This window comes from Cervus canadensis, chromosome 23 (assembly GCF_019320065.1).
Source record: "Cervus canadensis isolate Bull #8, Minnesota chromosome 23, ASM1932006v1, whole genome shotgun sequence".
Lineage (NCBI taxonomy): Eukaryota > Metazoa > Chordata > Mammalia > Artiodactyla > Cervidae > Cervus > Cervus canadensis.
In genome coordinates, this window is record NC_057408.1 from 53,540,156 (window position 1) to 53,559,465 (window position 19,310).

The 19,310-nt window shown below is 41.4% G+C and overlaps 1 protein-coding gene across 24 annotated transcripts in view; it reads right to left on the reverse strand.

The window, feature by feature from the left end:
* The window catches only part of EPB41L3 (erythrocyte membrane protein band 4.1 like 3), a 225,957-nt gene that overhangs the window by 78,140 nt on the left and 128,507 nt on the right, over window positions 1-19,310 (reverse strand). For 23 of the 24 annotated variants that reach the window (XM_043443951.1, XM_043443955.1, XM_043443957.1 and 20 more), the window contains 2 exons: window positions 12,920-13,107; window positions 9,415-9,612 (listed from right to left, as the gene is read on the reverse strand). In XM_043443951.1, the coding sequence (XP_043299886.1) occupies window positions 9,415-9,612; window positions 12,920-13,107 (386 nt within the window). Of the gene's footprint in view, window positions 1-9,414; window positions 9,613-12,919; window positions 13,108-19,310 lie in introns of those variants that run through there. The other variant, XM_043443963.1, reaches the window with a different exon arrangement.

The following is a 19,310-nucleotide window of genomic DNA, read 5'->3' on the forward strand; positions in this document are numbered from 1 at the left end:
GACAGAGGAGCCTGGTGGGCTATAGTCCACAGGGTCACAAAGAGTTAGGCAAGACTGAGCATCCACACGCAGAGTGGATGTGCAAATACCCAACCTTGTTAGCAAGTCAAGCCCATCCTTCCTGGCGGGCCCTTGGCCTTCCCTTTCCACTCTCAGCTGCTCCTGACGTTTCAAATTCTCCCTGTGTGCTTTTCTCATCTGCATATCTGCCAAAATTCTAAAGAGAACTGTGTAAATATCCTGAGTACAATAAGAATTATTCTGGAAATTTAAAAATAAGTAAATAAAGTAAGTGAATGCTACTTGACTTAAATATCACTGCAGGGAAAGTCAGCCAACACAGTCTAATAATAAATATCTGCCAAAAATATGATTGGACACGTGCATACCATTTTTAACAGCATGAACCACTGCGGAGGAATCTTTGCTCGTAGGGAGGTATTTACAGTCAGCTAAAGATTTGGAGTCATGCTTTTTATACATCAGCCCTATTTCAAAACCTAGATCCTAAAAAAGAAAGAAGAATCTAAGAAACATGCCTCAAACAGCCACTCCCAATTTCTTCAGGCAAGAGAGAAAGTTCCCTACAAAAGCAGAGAATCTGTCTCAGCATGACATGGAAGTGAGTTGAGTAGATTTCCAATTCTTTCCTTTTTTTGAGTCGCTCCTATTGCCCCTGGTTATTTGCATTAAAACCCAGCACATCACAAAACTCCTCAAGGATAACAGGCTTACAAAGACTCCCCTAGTCTCTGCTTGCTACAGAAGGGCAAATACAGGGCGACCTGCATTCTGTTGCTGCTGTTCTTGTTTTCCACCCCATGGACTGTAAGCCCTCCAGGTTCCTCTGTCCATGGGATTTCCCAGGCAAGAATACTTGAGTGGGTTGCCATTTCCTTCTCCAGACCTTCCAGATCCAGCGACCAAACCTGGACTCCTGCAATGCAGGCGGATTCTTCAATCAGCTGAGCCACCAGGGAAACCTGCATTTTTAAGACATTCAAACTGTGTGGTCTCAATGCTCTGTGGTAAAGAGCTGAATGGGACGGAAATCCAAAAAAGAGGGCATGTAATGTATATGCATGGGGTTTTCCCTGGTGGCTCAGATGGTATAGGATGTGCCTGCAATGCAGGAGACTCAGGTTTGATCCCCAGGTTGCGAAGATCCCCTGGAGAAGGGAATGGTAATCCACTCCAGTATTCTTGCCTGGAGAATCCCATGGATGGAGGAGGCTGGCCAGCTACAGTCCAGAGTCACAAAGATCACATGACTGAGCGACTCACACACACACACAAACACACACACACACACCATGTATGCACAGCTGATTCACTCTGCTAAATAACACAACAGTGTCAAGCAACTAAACTCCGATTAAAAAAACACACAAACAAATAGTAAAGAAACCTTTTCAAATAACACTGCTCAGAGTTACCAAGGAAGAAACGGGAAACTACACTGAATTAAAGCTTAGTGGAACTAGAAAGACTGTGAAGGGACTTCTGAAGGGATCAAGCATGAAGGAAAAGTGGGTGACTTAGTCAGACACCTCCTCTAACAGACTTTCCTACACACTTTGAGGAGTTCATCGCCAATGCCAAGGACCACCGCCTCCTCACTCACCATAAAGTGGGAACTGGCTCATGAGAGGAAGCTAGTGCTGAGTGCCAGAAATGGAGTGTGTTTAATTATCTTCAGCACATATTCAGGCTTGTTAAACACCTACTGATTTCTGGCACAACAGCAACAGACCCTTAGCCACATCTTCTGTCTGATCTCAGCAGGTTCAAGCCGGGCAGCGTGAGAAAAGCAAATTTCCTGTTTGAGGTCAATGTCTTAGTCCTCACAAGTGGGTGTCGAGTGCAGTTACTTCCTGTTCATATTTAATAAAATCATTCAGTATTTCCCCAACTGTCAGATAAATGATTAGCTCATATGGAAACACTGATAATTTTCTTTCCAGGTTGGGGGAAAAAAGGCTACAATGAGAGAGTCAAGATGAAATTCACTTTCTCAGATTTAAGAAATGCTTTCCAGTGTTTAATATATTATTAGGTGATAAGCTGTGCTGTGCATGAGTGCTCAGTCATGTCCGACTCTTTGTTGACCCCATGGACTGAAGTCCGCCAGGCTCCTCTGTCCATGGGACTCTCCAGGCAAGAATACTGGAGTAGGTTGCCATTCCTTTCTCCAGGGGATCTCCCTGACCCAGGGATAGAACCTGTGCCTCCTGCGTTGGCAGGCGAATTCGTAATCACTGAGCCACCAGGGAAGTAACAGTTGGCTATCTCCTTTTAAATTACAAGGGTTTTCAAACTAAGATCCTCATATTCAGCTCTCTTCCTGTGCCAATTGGACGCTGGACTGTAAGGCGTACACGGCAGTCAAATCCTGACACAAGCTGCTGCCTGACTGTGTGCACTTCCCTTTAAGACCAGATCAGCTGGTATGTGGACGGACACCACAAAGTTGTGTACAGGCTGGTTTTCTGTGACTATTTTACTGTGTCCCTAAGACAAGGACTTTAATATCACTGTCCTCCAAGCTTCCAGAACCTACCTCTGCACTTTGTTGGAATGTGAGTGCAGGACTGAACTAGAGTTCAAACCGTCCTCTGACCCTAAGAACCTGCTATGCTACAAGACTTGAGCTCTGCTGTCCAAGAAGGGACAAGGTCAAAGACACCCGCCTTTGACATTGAAGGTAACAACAACAAAGAAAGTGACATCAAATTCAAGAGATGATCCATCATGTAGACATATTCGCAGGTTATGAACTAACTTTCTCATTTTGTGGTTGATGCCAGTAGCGTTCTCCCTAAACTTCCCGCAGAGCCAAGACCATGGCCGGGAAAAGAAAGGCATCTATTTAAACGCTAAAGAAAGGGAGACGAGCCATAATCTTGAAAGTTATAACCTGTTTTTCATGGGGGAAATGCTGTAATTATGAAATGAATTGGCAATTGATCAGGAAAATTGGGGGGAAAGATCACTGTACTGTGGAAAGTGTCTCTCTCCAGAAAGGATGCTGAGGTTCCCAGATCAGACTTGCCTTCCCACTCTGAGTAGCACATGCAACAACTGTACAACTGACTCCCAGTCATTCTCCGTTCTGGCAAGGAGTGGAGATCAGCTGGAGCTCTGGTCCCTTCCCCACCTTGAAGAACTTCTGCAAGACACTTCCCCAGCTGTTTTCCCCTTCTTACTCAAAATTAAAAAGTGCTGCTTCCAAGTTCTACTCTTCACAGAGTATCTTTTTTTTTCAATTGAAGTAGAGTTGATTTACAAAGTTATGTTAGCTTCTCATGTAACACAAACTGAAAAAAAAAAATTTGTTTTCAGATTATCTTCCATTACAGGTTATTACAGGATATTGAATATAGTTCCCTGTGCTATACAGTAGGTGCTTTTGTTTACCTAATTTATACGCAGTAGTAGTTGCTGTTTTTGTTTTAGTTGCTAGGTTGTGTCCAACTGAAGCTCCATGGACTGTAGCCCACCAGGTTCCTCTATCCATGGGATTCTCCAGGCAAGGATACTGGAATGAGTTGCCATTTCCTTCTCCAGGGGATCTTCCAAACCCAGGGATTGAACCTGCCACTCTTGTGTCTCCTATATTGCCTGGTGGATTCTTTACCATCATGCCACATGGGAAGCCCATATATAGTAATGGGTATACTTTTAATCCCAAACTCCTAATTCATCTCCCCTCTTTTTCCCTTTAGTGACCATAAGTTTTCTATGTCTGTGATTTTCTTTCTGCTTTGTAAATATGTTCATTTCTATCATTTCTATCATTTTTAAGATTCCTCATGTAAGTGGTATCATGTTTGTATATCTGTCTGACTTACTTCACTTTGTGTGATAATCTCCATGTCCATCCATGTTGCTGCAAATGGCATTATATTATTCTTTTTTATGGCTGAGTAATATTCCATTGTATATATGTACCACAACTTCCTTATCTATCCCTTTGTCAATGGCCATTTAGATTGTTTCCATGTCTTGGCTACTGTGAATAGTGCTGCTATGAACACAGGGGTGCAGGTATCTTTCAGGGCATCTTATTTCATGATAGTATAGCCAGAAGCAAGGCCTTGGTGGTCCTTTTGAGAAATTAGGTTTAAGAAGTCTTGAGAAGATAACATCCTTTCCATCAACTCAACCTGTCTCTTAGATGAGGATGAGATGGTTGGATGGCATCCCTGACTCAACAGACATGAGTTTGAGCAAACTCTGGGAGACAGTGAAGGACAGGGAAGCCTGGCATGCTGCAGTCCATGGGTTCACAAAGAGTCAGACACAACTGAACGACTGAACGACAACAAAGAGAGCTCTGGAGCAGAGGGCAGGAGACCTGGGCTCTAGCCCTTCATGGTCCTTCCCAGGCTGTGTGTCCTCAGGCATAACATTAACTACTCTGGGCCCATTTCCTCTTTGGTGAAATGGGACAGGAGACAAAGTCATCTCCAATGATCCTTCCAGATCTAAGACTGTGTGACTCCTGAGGAAGAGCTGTCTAAGCTTGAAGTCTTTGCCTCATTTGGTTTTCAGTGCCTGGAACATTGCAGGCCCTCAAGAAATGCTTTATATCAAGGTCTTCCTTGCCATCTTTTGCATGCTGTGTGATGTCAGTTCCAGGGACTGAAATGGTTGTAAACAAGAAAAAAGAAAGCTCATTAAGACAAACCATAATTAAGACTCAAATGACGCACCCCCTTGTTAAAAACTGTTTCAGTACCTGCCATGTACAAATCAACCAATGTTTTCTACAAAATACAGAGATGTGAATGAGATGCCTGGTGGAGACAACACTTCAGGAGATGTTTGGAAGCTGTAATCAAGGACCTCCTCTAGGAAGGAGGCTAAAGAAGCTCAACCAGTGGCAGAGACTCCTGTCCTGGGACCCTGAATCAGCTCGGAGCTGTGTGACTCGGAGACTGTGGTCCCTGTTACTTTTTGAAATGAAACCTAGGAGAAGCTTTAACACTTTTAGTAAAAGAGTTTGTTTCTCTTAAACCTTCAAGAAGTCAAATCTGAACACCTCGGGAAGACTGCACGCTGACTATGTCAGGTAAATAAGAAGGTGCCTGTTAACAGTCCTCGTGTGTCACTGTTCCTATGGTCACTCAAAGAGTCACTGCACAAGGAAACTGAATTTATTAAAGCCTTTCTGTGGCCAGGAGTCCACTGGTCTTCAGGCTGGAAGGCTCAGCTGCAAGACTGGGCCACTTGGTCACAGCACGTAACAGGTGTTTTGATGTAGTAAAACAAATAGTTGAACAGAAACCCACTGAGAGGTTAAATCCAAATTTACACAATTACACAGAATCAAAACCTCTGAATTATGTAGTAGTTGAGTGAATGATACTCGTACTGGTTTGAAAAAAATTCTTATTTTTTACAACTACAATTTCCATGAAAGGCAACAGGTGTTCTATTCAACCTTTTGTGTGACAGCAATTCTATTTGTAGTCCAATCAAGAACTTCTAAGAGCTTCCCTGGTGGCTCAGACGGTAAAGAATCTACCTGCAATGTAGGAGACATGAGTTCAATTCCTGGGTTATGAGGATGCCTGGGAGAAGGTAATAGTAACCCTCTCCAGTATTCTTGCCTGGAGAATATCACAGACAGAGGGGTCTGGTGGAGGAGCTACAGTCCATGGGGTTGCAAAGAGTCAGACACTACTGAGTAACTACCACACACTTTTTCAAGAACTTCTAAGGGCATTTTAATCATGTAACCTAGAGAAGATGGAAAATTCAGACAGTGATTTTGTTTTTCCAACTAAACCCCAGTGAGTAGAATACATGAAACAGAAGCATGGTATGGAAAGTTAATTGGATCACAAGCAAGATAGGGTATTCGGAAATTTTTTAAACAGTTCCTTCCTAACAGTTAGAAGGTGATAAAAGCACATTTAGGACAGAGGGCAAAATATTCCTGTATCCTCTCTGGTCCCTTGGAAGCATCTCTGAATGGTAGCAAGAAGTGCATGTTGGAGTAAATACTCTGGATTTCGGAAGGATCCGAGTGGTACTCAGTCATGGAGTCCATCAACCTGCAGGCCTCTGGGCATGGCCAAACTTGGGGGGATGTCTGAGCTGCAGGCTTTTAAGGTTTTACTGATACACTTAAGTACCTTCTGTATTTGCCCAAATCTGATGCAAAGATCTCTCCAGAGAGGCTAGAGTTCTTTCACCTATGGCCATCGTCCCCTGGATTCCAGCCCCATGTGGGATTACCTGGGGCTCACAAGCACTTGGTCTTGCTCATGACTAAACCAGCAACACAGCGGGACCTTGTGAAAAATGAAGTCTGCCTTCAAGGTCTACCTTCTGCCACTTTTGAGGTAAAGCTTGGGACTCCTCCACCCGTTGGGTTTCTTATGGAGAACAAACCAAACTACACCTGAAAATGACCTAAAATATGGATGAAATATGGATTCAAAGTTCAAACCATATCTGATTTATTTTCCTAAAACCAAATCAGACTAGATGAGAATGGTGTCAAGAGGAAACATTTCTAACTGGATGGTCATCAGAAAATACACTGTACGCTAATCAGACTCAGATGAGCTCACAGAACCCAGAAACAATGAGAGTGAAATTAAAATAAAACAAACATGATAAGCACTGCTTCCTCTATTGTTGTGACTGGTACTTCTGTTTATTTTCTCTTTTAAAATTCATGTTCAAGAACTAAACAGCAATGATGATGGCGACAAACTGGCCATAGGAAGTAGCTTGTATTCTCTAAAGGTCCAATAAAAATGACAGGAAGGGAATAGCAGTCTTGGTGATTTTGTTGGCAAATGTGACAATCCTGTGGCCTGCAAACATTGCCCAAATATGCATATCAAATTGCTGATCATCAAATTTTTTCTTATATTTTGTGTAATTAGTTCTTTTTATAGTTTAGATAGTCAAGATGAAGAGTTTGAAAAAAATGACTGAGGAAATACATCTCTCAAACGGAAAAACACCCAATGTTACAAGGATCTGCGGCTGCTACTGGAGGGAAATTTGAAAAATCCAGCACAGCTGGAAAGGGCCTCCCATCAAAACTGGGGGTGGGAACGGCACACTTTATGACGTCACTGTTTTCAGAGAGCAAAGGCTTCTTGTATCTTGATTTTCAGGGTCGCTGGGTTTCCTCTGCTGCAGCACTGCTGGGCAATGGAAAAAGCTACCTTGTACCATCAAAAGAAGAGAGAACCAGGTACAGGTAAGGGGTATGTGTGTGTGTGTGTGTGTGTGTTGGCAGGGGGTCTTTTGCTGGCAACTATAAATTCTCATGACATAGTCATGGCCAACTGAGCCTTGTTGATTCTGATGGTGAAACATTCAAGGCATTAAATAAGCCAGGGAGGAAAAACAGCTAGGCACAGAGATTTCATTAAAATAAAATGCCTTGTCTGAGGTCTTATCCAATGCAAAAAAAAAAAAAAGGCTATTCCTCTTACTGTCTCCTGCATTCTACTCTTAATTCACTTGCTCCAGTTGGGAACAGGGGTTAGGGGTGGTAATCCTGCTTCTCCAGAGTTTTGTGCCTCTTCTCTCCATGAATCTCAGAACAGGAAAAGGCAGTGGAAGCCATCAGAGCAACTGGTTTCCACAGATGCACCTATGCTTTCTGCTGGAATTCTCCCTGTGTGAAACACTATCCACTTTCTTCCAGACTGTTCTTTAGAAAACTCTGATAGTCTTGACTAGAGGATTGCCAGGGAACCCTATGTACTCCATTATATAAATATAATTCAGTTGAAAGACTCACCCTCAAGTTAAAGAAAAAAGCTTCTCTTGCCTTAAATTTTTCCAGAAGGTGGATCCACATAGGAAAAATGCAACATTGCTAAAGGTTACAAAAGTGCCTTAAGCTTCATAGTAAAGCCCAGGTAAAAGTATATTACTGGATCTTCTCATTTCCAGAATAAACATCTGAATCAATAATTGAATACTTTGGGCTAAGAAATTAGGCAAAATCAGAAGCAGCAGGCAAACTGCAACAAATGGATCTGTGTGTGGCAAACCTCAGAACACATATTTAACTCCCCACCCATTTTTCCTATTCAACCAGTTGGTGACAAACAAGCCCACTTCACTAAGCAACCCACTAATAATTGTCAGGTTACAGGATGACAAAAATTCTCTAAATTAACATGATAAATGAAGTCACTTCTGATCTAAGAGTTTATTAAAAAAATTTTTTTCCTATGTCCCTGTAATCTGTAGTGATTTGGTAATGCAACCCCATCCCCACCCTAAATCATGTTATCAATGTGAAATGGATTTGAACCTTCTGTTCCAAGAAAAGCACTGGTGCGTGAGCACATTGTGCAGACTATAAAGAATGACGCAGGGGTTACAGGCAGAGAACATGGGCATCAGGTGGGCTGGGTGCTGGCTGTGTCATGAGAAAAGAGGAACTGAAATGCACAACCACACACAGAGGTACAGACTCTCCACAGCCCTGGCAGAAGAGGGGGCCAGGGGAGTCATGCGGTGGGCGGCGTTTAAGCGGAGGGATGTGCGAAGGACCAAGGGCAGGCGGCTGGAGGCAGAGGAACAGCTCTTTAAATGAAAATATTAAATCTAAAAGAGTCTCTCCGAGCTCGGCGGCGGGGGTAGAAGATGCGGTGGGTGGTGGGCTGTGGACCGGCGGACTTGTAGCTCCCGCCTGAGTTCACGCCCAGCCTGTGTTCTCGCGATACTCAGCAACCATCCTTGTCACTATCACTCTCAACAGACCACGTTGCTCTCAGCTGTTAACTTGGTCTGGCCACACATCTCCGATAAAAGTCATTCCACCTGCCCTTTCTCTCGAAGGAATTTTTTTGTTTTCTTACAGAGAGAGCACAGAGGAGCATACGCTTTTACACTTGAGCTGCAGATGTGAATTTTAAAACCCTTTTACACTCGAGCTGCAGATCCTACTTATTTTCCAAGCAGGAAAAGGACATTCACCATTCAAATTACCCTACCACTCCTGTATACAGAAATATGTAAGTTTCCTCCAATTAACAACCCGGTCATAAGTAATGCAAATAGAAAAGGTAAAATTCATTTCAGTGACAGCTCACAGCCAGGATATTAAAGAAAACTTGATTTTTTAAGGCCTCCAAAATGGTTTTCCTACCATGGAAAGTATTAGATATTTTGTCGTCGTCTTTTTTTTTTTTTAAAGGAAGATCACATTTTTCTCTTGATTGTAACATTTTGGGGACTTTACAAGTATTTTCAGTAATTTGATCCCCTGTGAGAGACTGGAAATAATTTTGTATTTAGAAACTGGGTCTGAGTAATTTTCCAGAGATCTGAAAAAACAAAGAGGCATCTTGCATGCTTTAGACCAATATGCCCCAGCTCTCAGTATCTGGGACCAAAAAAAGTTTTTTTTTAATATACACTTACCTCTACATCGCAGGTATATTCTGATCCATCCAGAAGTATCACTTTGCACTGCATGCTTTTAGGCTTTTTGACAATCTTCAATGGAGACCGAGATAGTTTGCTGCTAGATGATTTCTGAGAAAGTTTATCGTCTTCAAATTGCTGATATTCGAGCTGCTTGGCAGGTCCGGCAGCAAACTCCTGGTCCTTGTCAGTGACCTGTGGAGAGCAAACAATGGACAGTTTTCATTGCAAGACAGAAAATAAATATTGCATTGCTCAGGCAATCAAAGGACACTGTGTAAACGGGCTCTTCTAATTCCTACGGTATAAGGGATACCTGAATTAGGATATGAGGAATGGATACACATACGCAAAAATAATACTAACAGGTACAGCTAAATAATTTCTGTCATCTAAATGTACCCATAGGGCTTTCCTTCAGTTTGACTCAAGTATTTATACAAGAAGTGCTCAGTTCTTAGTGAATGCTATCAAGTTTCTCCCAAGCAAAGGAGGGTACAAAGGGCTCCTGACTTTTAAAGATTTTTTTTTTGGATATGGACCATTTTTAAAGTCTTTATTGAATTTGCTACAATACTGCTTCTATTTTATGTTTTGGTTCTTTGGCTCTGAGGCATGTGGGATCTTAGCACCCCAACCAGGGATCAAACCTGCACCCCCTTCATTGGAAGGTGAAGTCTTAACCACTGGACTGCCAGGGAAGTTCGGTCTCCTGACTTTTTAAAAAGGCATTGGCTCTCACAGACATAGTGAGCAGATGTATAGTTATCCTAAGGGAAAGGGTGAGGGGACAGATTAGGAATTTGGGATTAACAGATACATGCTTCCCAGGTGGCACTAGTGGTAAAGAACCCGCCTGCCAATGCAGGAGACATAAGAGACGTGGGTTCAATCCCTGGGTCAGGAAGATATCCTGGAGGCAGGGCATGGCAACCCACTCCAGTATTCTTGTCTGGGGAATCCCCATGGACAGAGAAGCCTGGAGGGTCAAAAAGAGTTGGACACAACTGAAGCAACTTAACATATACTACTATATAAAAACTAGATAAGTAACAAGGACCTATGATACAGCACAGGAACCTATCTTCAATATCCTGTAATAACCTATAATGGAAAATAATCTGAAAAAAAAAATATATGCGTGTATAACTGTATCACACTGCTGAACACCTGAAACTAATATGACATTGTAAATCAACTATTCTTCAATTAGAAAAAAACAAAGGCATTGGATAGTATAAGACTTAAAAGTAAATAAATCATCTAAGATTGAATCTAATGTATTCTTTCATTCACTGGGTCAAGCTGTTTGGCAGGTCCTTTACTCCATGACCCATACTGCTCCATAAACATACCAGGTATCTTATAAACTGTAAAGCCTACAGAGTTTCAAGTATTAATCTTCTCAGTTATTTTACGACTGTTTTTAAAATACTTGATTTAGCTCTAACTCAATTCAATAAAGCCAGTAGTACTGAAATTAATTAAAAATAATCCTTTAAGTCTGCTCCCCCCCCTCTCCATTGCAAATGAGCCAGTATAAGTAAATATCAAATCTGTTCAAAGGCTTTAATCTGCTTTCAAAGCCTAACAGTCCAGTCCAAGCTAGACTCAGAAATGCAAGAGGGAGCGATCCTACAGAACAGTAACATTCTCCTTTGAGTCAGTCCCCTTGGAATCTCCCTGTGCCCTGCCCTCCAATGACTTTTTCTACCCCTCTTCTATCTATTAGATCACCACCAATGCATATTCAACCCATGGGCCCAACCACCACCTCTACTGGTCTGCAAATCACTCTGAAAAGTCCAAAGAAAGATATGTTCTTAGAAAATTATCTTTTCTGATCTCTCCAATTTGTAAATGAGGAAGCTGATGTCCAGAGGACTTGAAAAGAGTTCTGGAAAACACTGAGATAACCACAGAAGAAAAGTGGTTTAGAGTCACTTCTCTTTAGTTTCAAATATCTGAGTATAGAGAGTCAATCCATTTATTAACTATGTATGTCTAATTATATTTGGATATAGAAACTCTTTTCCCATTTTCATGTTTATTTCATTTCAGAGTGAAGAGGATAGAAAAATCCAGCCTAATAATTTAAAATTTCTGAAGATCTGAAAACAAACAAAACCCTACCACCATCATGTCTACACAAAAACAAAAGGGAAGGAAAACCATGATGACAACACCTGCTCCTCAGATTCTACCTGACAGAAGTTAAAGGATAACCCACAGCTCCCTTCACAAAAATGTCTGAGATCAGACAGAGCATAAAAATAAATGTTATTCTTTTCCTTTTGACCCCCTACCACACCACATGCAAGATCTTAGTTCCCTGACCAAGAACTGAACTCATGCCCCCTGCATTTGGAAGTGTAGAGTCTTAGCCACTGGACCGCTAGGAAAGTTCCAACATGACTCTTTATAGAGTTTAAAAGCAGAACTTAAATACTATGAGAAAAGAAATAAAATAATCAGGCCGTCAACACATAGTTTAATGTTATAATTATGTGTTGTGTTTTCAAAAAGGCATGGGGACTTCATATCTCTTCTTTTGATATCCTCTAGAATTTCTGGCTTGACACAGACACTTTCGAACTTTAAAAGATCAACCAAGTGTAGTGATTCCCAGATTCCCTTAACCCATGAGTCAGCATCCTAAAACATACTGATCCCAGGTTTGACGTTAAAAAAATTTAAATATGGATTCATTCAAGGCCCAAGTATAAATCATGCTTTATATTTTGTAGGAAAACTTTTAAAGAGAATAATCACATTATCCATGACAACTTAAACACATTTAGGTAACAGAGTTGAAAACAGATATGTCCATGGGAGAGAGAAAGAGAGCAGCTTGAACACCTACTAGGGACAGCTGGTAACCTTAGGGTCAGAGTAGCCCCTGGGGAAAAATTAGAATAGTTCTGAACCAGTGTGTACATGCTTAGTCTCTGAGTCATGTCCGACTCTTTGCGACCCCATGGACTACAGCTCAACAGGCTCCTCTGTCCACGGGGAGTCTCCAGGCAAGAATACTGGAGTGGGTTGCCATGCCCTTCTCCAGGGGATCTTCTGGACCCAGGGACCAAACCCAGGTCTCCTACATTGCAGACAAATTCTTTACTGTCTGAGCCACCAGAGGCTTAAATAAACAACTGGGAGCATAATTAGAGCTGCCAGTGCGGTGTCTAGCCTCCCTGTAAACTCAGATAAAACCCTGGACCCGCAGTCCAGATTTCAGTGTGAGCTGAAGTGCTTTCATCAAAGGAAGGCGTTACCAAGCAAGGCTGTGGAATGTCATTCACTTAAAGTCTTAAAACAGCTTAAGTGTCCATCTGCCCGGGGAACAGAAGAGGACAAGCAGATGATCCCCTCCCCACCCCACCCCCCAAGTTCCTGTTAGTGCTAAGAGACCCAGGTCAGAGCAAAGCCTGGAAAAGCTCAGCAGACATTCACTCATGGTTCTGGGTCGGAATGCCAGTGGTACGGGGCGATGCGGGCTCACCTCCTTTCTCACTGGCGTGCTGTGGGCGGCCGCCTCCTCGAACTGCTCCGGCGCCTGGGGCTGCTCCTCGGCGGCCGGCTCGGGGCCCGGCTGCGCCCCCTCGCGCCCCGCCGCCTCCTGGGGCTCGGCCTCCTGCTCCGGCTTGGATTCCGAGTCTGATCCCGATTCGGTGGTCATGGTCGATTGTTCTGCAGGCAGAGAGAGGGACAGTCCTATCACTTGGGGAATCAGCACCCGGAAGAGGGAGAAATGCTAAGAACCCAACACAGACCCAGGAGCCTTGTCAAGTTCACCACTGGCAAGGGTGCCCGTCGACGGCGCAAAATGAACATTTAACTAGTAGTCAAGTTGATTTGGGGCCATCACGGGTTTTCCTCCTATTAGATTTTCACCACAGATGACAGGGGAATGACACTACCATCCTAATAATTACCTAACTTGGATATGTTTAATTTCAGAAACATGAATTTGCAGTATCAGCTGAAGATACATTTTAGTCACTGGGACAGATGATCTAATAATGGAAACAGATACAATTTTTCACTCTTCTCCTCCTCCCCAGGGGCCTTGCACTGCCCCTCCACAGCCCTGAATCCATCCATTCTTCCTGGAACAAACGCCTTTCCTCTGTGATGTCCCATAACTGTTATGCCTTTTTGAATAAATGACCACAGTACAACAGCGGCTTCTTAAGTACTGCCAGACCTGTCCCACACTGGACCACACCAGCCCTGGCCGCGGCTGGAGGGAAGTCAGACGGCATCCCCTCTCCTGCTCATCCCAAGTTCACTCTCAAAGGTTTCTTCTCAGCTCCCCCTCATTTCCCTTGAGTGTTGAAGGAGAAGTCTGTCTCATATTCCATCAGAAACTCAAACAATAGACCTTGATACAGAATAATCTGCTCTTACATCCTAAAAAAGACACTCTAAAATATAACCGTCATGTTCTTATAATCTACTTTACAAGACACAAGTATTTTGTGCCTCAGTTTCCACATTTGCCAAATGGGAGAACTGAACATGATCACATCCAAATAAGCTATTCCCTGCTGTTACCTTTTCCTTACTAATAGACATGCTGCCCTAGTTAAAGCCCTTTTTTTGCTCTAAGCAAGAGAGTTGCTAGACCACTGGTCACCATGCCATTTTAAGCAATTTCTCATCTCAGGTGTGTGGTAAATATTTCAAAAATGAATATCTCAGATCATCATATAATTTCCCTTCCTAATCCTAACTTTATGGTAAAAATATCTCAAGCAAAGAATTAGTGTAACACTTTAAGCAAATAATACACCTGTTAGTATGGTGTAGAATTTGTATGCCCAATAAAACACCATAGTAAAACCACCATTTAATTCCCATTCTCACAACACACATTGGAAGATGCTTAACACTTTGAAGAGGGAAACATTATAAATAGTAATCTATCTTTATAAACTAAATGTGGTACTTTCTACTTTAGGTTACTTTTAACCATCACCAGCTATTCTGCCTGTTGAATAAAAGACCTGTCAACCTGGCATGTGCTCAGTTACCATGAAAATGTAAATACCAAGTCCAAGTGCAGGGCCACCCAGGGATCTACATAAAACTAATACATTTTTTTACTCCTTACATTTTAGATTTTCAAGCAAATCTTGAAGGTAAATGTGATATTCTCATTTTTAAGCTTATAATACAATGTGTCAAGTCTACAGAAAAAACAGTGGAGGGGGAGGGAGAGGTGGTGATTGTGTAATTCAGAGACTATAGCTGAATTCTTCCTTTTAGAAGGGGAGGAATCATTCTAATAAATCAAGTCAACTTGCCCAACCTTCACAGAATACCAGATATGAATCAAGCCCTGCTCTTGGTTTAGAAGCAGAGATAAATATGTTGTAACCCCCTGCCACCTCTTTGACCATCTTCTCCGGATTTCCTTACTATTTTTTAAATGTAAGGATTTTTTTCCATACATGAAACTGTGGTATATACAGCTCATATGAATGCACTCTAGACTTGAAAGTGTGTTAGTTGCTCAGTTGAGTCTGACTCTTTGCAACCGCATGGACTGTAGTCCTCCAGGCTCCTCTGTCCATGGGATTGTCCAGGTAAAAATACTAGAGTGAACTGCCATTCCCTTCTCCAGGGGATCTTCCTGACCCAGGAATCGAAGCTGAGATCTCATGCATTGCAGGCAGATTCTTCACTGTCTGGGCTGAAAATCTTCTCAAATACGTGTTAAGATAAAAATCTTTCTAAACATAAAATTAGCCTGGGATTCACTCTACATGAAATAGAAAGGTAAAACTCGTAAAGAAATATCCCAGTTTTGACTGTTACTATTCTAGCCATGCAATCATTTAGCACCTGGTTTCTGTCTTTAATTCCATGTCTTGTCCCTAAGGCAAAGAGCCAGCTCCACAAAGGCTGAATAAAAATGCAAAATGGACAGAGCCCAGGAACCACCTATCGGCTATTTAAACAGTGAAATAACCTACCATTATTTTCTGCCTAGGAATAACTAACACCTGACCTGGCATATATTACATATTTATATATGGCATATATCACACATATATATATGATATATCACATATATCATAGAACTGCACTTCAAATAAAATCCTACGTCCTTGTCAAATATTTCCTCAGCATATCATTTCCCCCAACACTAAATATATAATACAAGAAATACAAATCATTGCTTTTTTTTTAAATTAATTTTAATAAAATAAAATTTCCTTGCTGTTGAGAGTAAAGTAAGAAACTTTAAAAATGTAAGGTTTTAAAATTCTGGAATCTCACTAGAATCAATATTTAATTCCAATATCTGAAAGGGCATAAGGTCAAACTGTACCTATGAGTAAACCATATCAATGGCCTCAACCTGAAAATTCAATTTCAAAACTTTTAAAATAGTCTTCCTTCCCTATTCATGTGCCAATATAAGTGAGCAACAAACTGATTTTTCAATAGTAAACAACTAAAATCAAAGCTTCTTAATATGGTCCTTCTTTTTTTTAATTTATTTTTATTAGTTGGAGGCTAATTACTTTATAATATTGTAGTGGTTTCTGCCATACATTGACATGAATCAGCCATGGATTTACATGTGTTCCCCATCCTGAGCCCCCCTCCCACCTCCCTCCCCATCCCATCCCTCTGGATCTTCCCAGTGCACCAGCCCTGAGCACTTGTCTCATGCATCCAACTTGGACTGGCGATCTGCTTCACACTTGATAATATACATGTTTCGATGCTGTTCTCTCAGATCATCCCACCCTCGGCTTCTTACTTTAGGTCATTAGTTTAATAATTCTATAATGTAAATCTCCAATCTTAAGCCCAAGTGCCAAAACATTCTTTAGTATTACATTTGCATGATTTTTACCGTGCTTTGGTTTTTCTTTTTCTTATACTCAATTCTTTGCTTTCCTGGATGACCCCTGCCATTAAAATTGCACGTTATCCTTGCCAACTCTCTAAAGATGACTATTTTCCAATGCTCCCTTCTCTTCTGATGGATTAATTTTGTATGACCTAAAATTAGCAATCATTCAGTGACAGGAAGGAACAGCATCACCTGTGATCACAAACAGAAAGTGACACAAAACGCTTATGCTCAGCTTTGGCTAAACTGTGCGTTTTCGCTATAATAAATTTACCTTGTTAACTGTGTTCTGCTTCAGCTTAAAAAAGTTTGGAATCCTAGAAACTCTAAATCCTCAAAACTGGTATAAGGACTTTCACTACATGCACTGGGATGATGGCAAGAGAAGCCTTCTTTTTTTTTTTTTTTTTAATAATTTTTATTGAGTGTTTACCCTGTATCAGTCATCATCTTAAGATCTTTACATATAGTAATTCCTTTAACCCGCACATTTCCCGTGTGATAAGTACTTGTATTATCATTCTCATTTTATAACTGAGACAAAGAGACTCAGAGAAAGTAACTGACTGAAGTTCACTCTGCTAGTAAGAGGCACAGCCAGTTTTTGAACCCAGAGTCACTCCAGAGTCTGTGTATGTAACCACCTTCGATGTCATTTCTGATCTTGGCACAGAGTATAAGGACTTGATTCAGGGCTTGTATGTTAGCTAGGGAATTGGAAAAGAAGGAGAAAGGGAAATGCAAAGAACTCTGCAGAGAAAGACTCTAAGACCAAGATGGTGGCATCATTGTGGGAATAAGGCAACAGAGAATCTGGAGATAGTCATACTATAAGGAGTCCTAGAGGTCAGTCTAGTCTTGTGACTAGATGTTCCAGACATGGCTCAGCATCAGAATCAAACAGGAAGTTATTAAAATACAGATGCTAGGACCCTCCATAAAATGATCAAATCAGGCCTATTCAATCAATGTCTCTCGAGCTAAAGAACTTTTTTTTTTTTTGCATTTATGGTCATTTTCTTTTCTTTTTTTCATTTATTTTTATTAGTTGGAGGCTAACCACTTTACAATATTGAAGTGGGTTTTGTCACACATTGACATGAATCAGCCATGGAGTTACATGTATTCCCCATCCCGATCCCCCCTCCCACCTCCTTCTCCACCTGATTCCTCTGGGTCTTCCCAGTGCACCAGGCCCGAGCACTTGTCTCATGCATCCAACCTGGGCTGGGGATCTGTTTCACTATAGATAATATACATGTTTCGATGCTGTTCTCTCGAAACAGCCCACCCTCGCCTTCTCCCACAGAGTCCAAAAGTCTGTTCTGTACATCTGTGTCTCTTTTTCTGTTTTGCATATAGGGTTATCGTTACCATCTTTCTAAATTCCATATATATGTGTTAGTATGCTGTAATGTTCTTTATCTTTCTGGCTTACTTCACTCTGTATAATGGGCTCCAGTTTCATCCATCTCACTAGAACTGATTCAAATGAATTCTTTTTAACAGCTGAGTAATATTCCATGGTGTATATGTACCACAGCTTCCTTATCCATTCGTCTGCTGATGGGCATCTAGGTTGCTTCCATGTCCTATTATAAACAGTTCTGCGATGAACATTGGGGTGCATGTGTCTCTTTCAGATCTGGTTTCCTCGGTGTGTATGCCCAGAAGTGGTATTGCTGGGTCATATGGCAGTTCTATTTCCAGTTTTTTAAGAAATCTCCACACTGTAAGAGAAGCCTTCTTTATCTTTTCACGAAACAAACTGTATTCTATGATGCCTCTTTTCAAGGCTGTATTTATTCCATGACTACCCAAAGAAATGGTAATTAACTTCAAAGAAGGCATGGCACAGGTGTGAATGAAATCCTTCCCAATTCCTGATTCATTTCTCCTTTAAAAAATGGTCACTGGCATTCATTTGAGGTTTTGTTCCTTTTTCAGCTCTAATTTTTTACTCTACAGAAGAAAAAAGTCAGTTTATCCTCATCTTTTCCACTTTTAGAAGTAGCATCTCTAACTTCTCCATCTCCTAGCTGACTGCCACATTAGCTTCTACATTCAAATTTACCTACATCTCTTGCAGATAAGAAAATTTAGTGACATTTTATTAAAAGACACAAACTTAGTTTTGTGCAGGATTTTTCCTGCAGGAGAACGTTTCATATAAATCTCTGTCCTTACATATACAACAGGATTCCTACTGAGTAACAAAACATTTCATAAAGAAACCCCTTCACACCATTTACCTGCCTGGGGGGTTGTAAGACTAATGATTTTTAAGAAAATAAGCCTTTTCCCCCTTTTATCTTTCAAATATAAATGAACAGAAGAGAGGCTACTAGACCTTGATATATACTCAGCTTAAGTATTTGTGACTCCTGAATACTATCCACTGATCGATTAAAACTACCAACTTCAAGCAAGTTAAAAACAGTAATATCCCATGACTCCTCTAGAGGAGTCTATTTGCATTAAAAAAAAAAAAAAAAGCCCCAGTATCCATTAAACACACCCACACACACGGGAACAACTGCTCTTGACTTTGTATCCTACCCCTCTGCAACCCCATCTTCACCCCTCCAGGATGGCCCTACCTCTCTACTCTTCTTTACAGTCATGTTCTGGAAAGAATTAAAAACAAACAAACAAAAAAAAGGCTCAAGCAGTAAACCATCCGCCTGCAATGCAGGAGACACAAGAGACGGGTTTGATCCCTGGGTGGGGAAGATGCCCTGGAGGAGGAAATGGCAACCCATTCCAGTATTCTTACTTGGAAATCTCATGGACAGAGGAGCCTGGTAGGCTATGGTCCATGGGGTCGCAAAGAGACACAAGTGACGTGACTTAGCATGTGTATGTACACACACACACACACATGTGGCTGATTCACTTCGCTGTGTAGCAGGAACTAACACAACACTGTAAGCAATTATACTCCATAAAATTTTTTTAAAAATTTAAACAGAAGAAAAATTAAAAGAACTTCACCCCCATACTGTCACCACATCCTCCC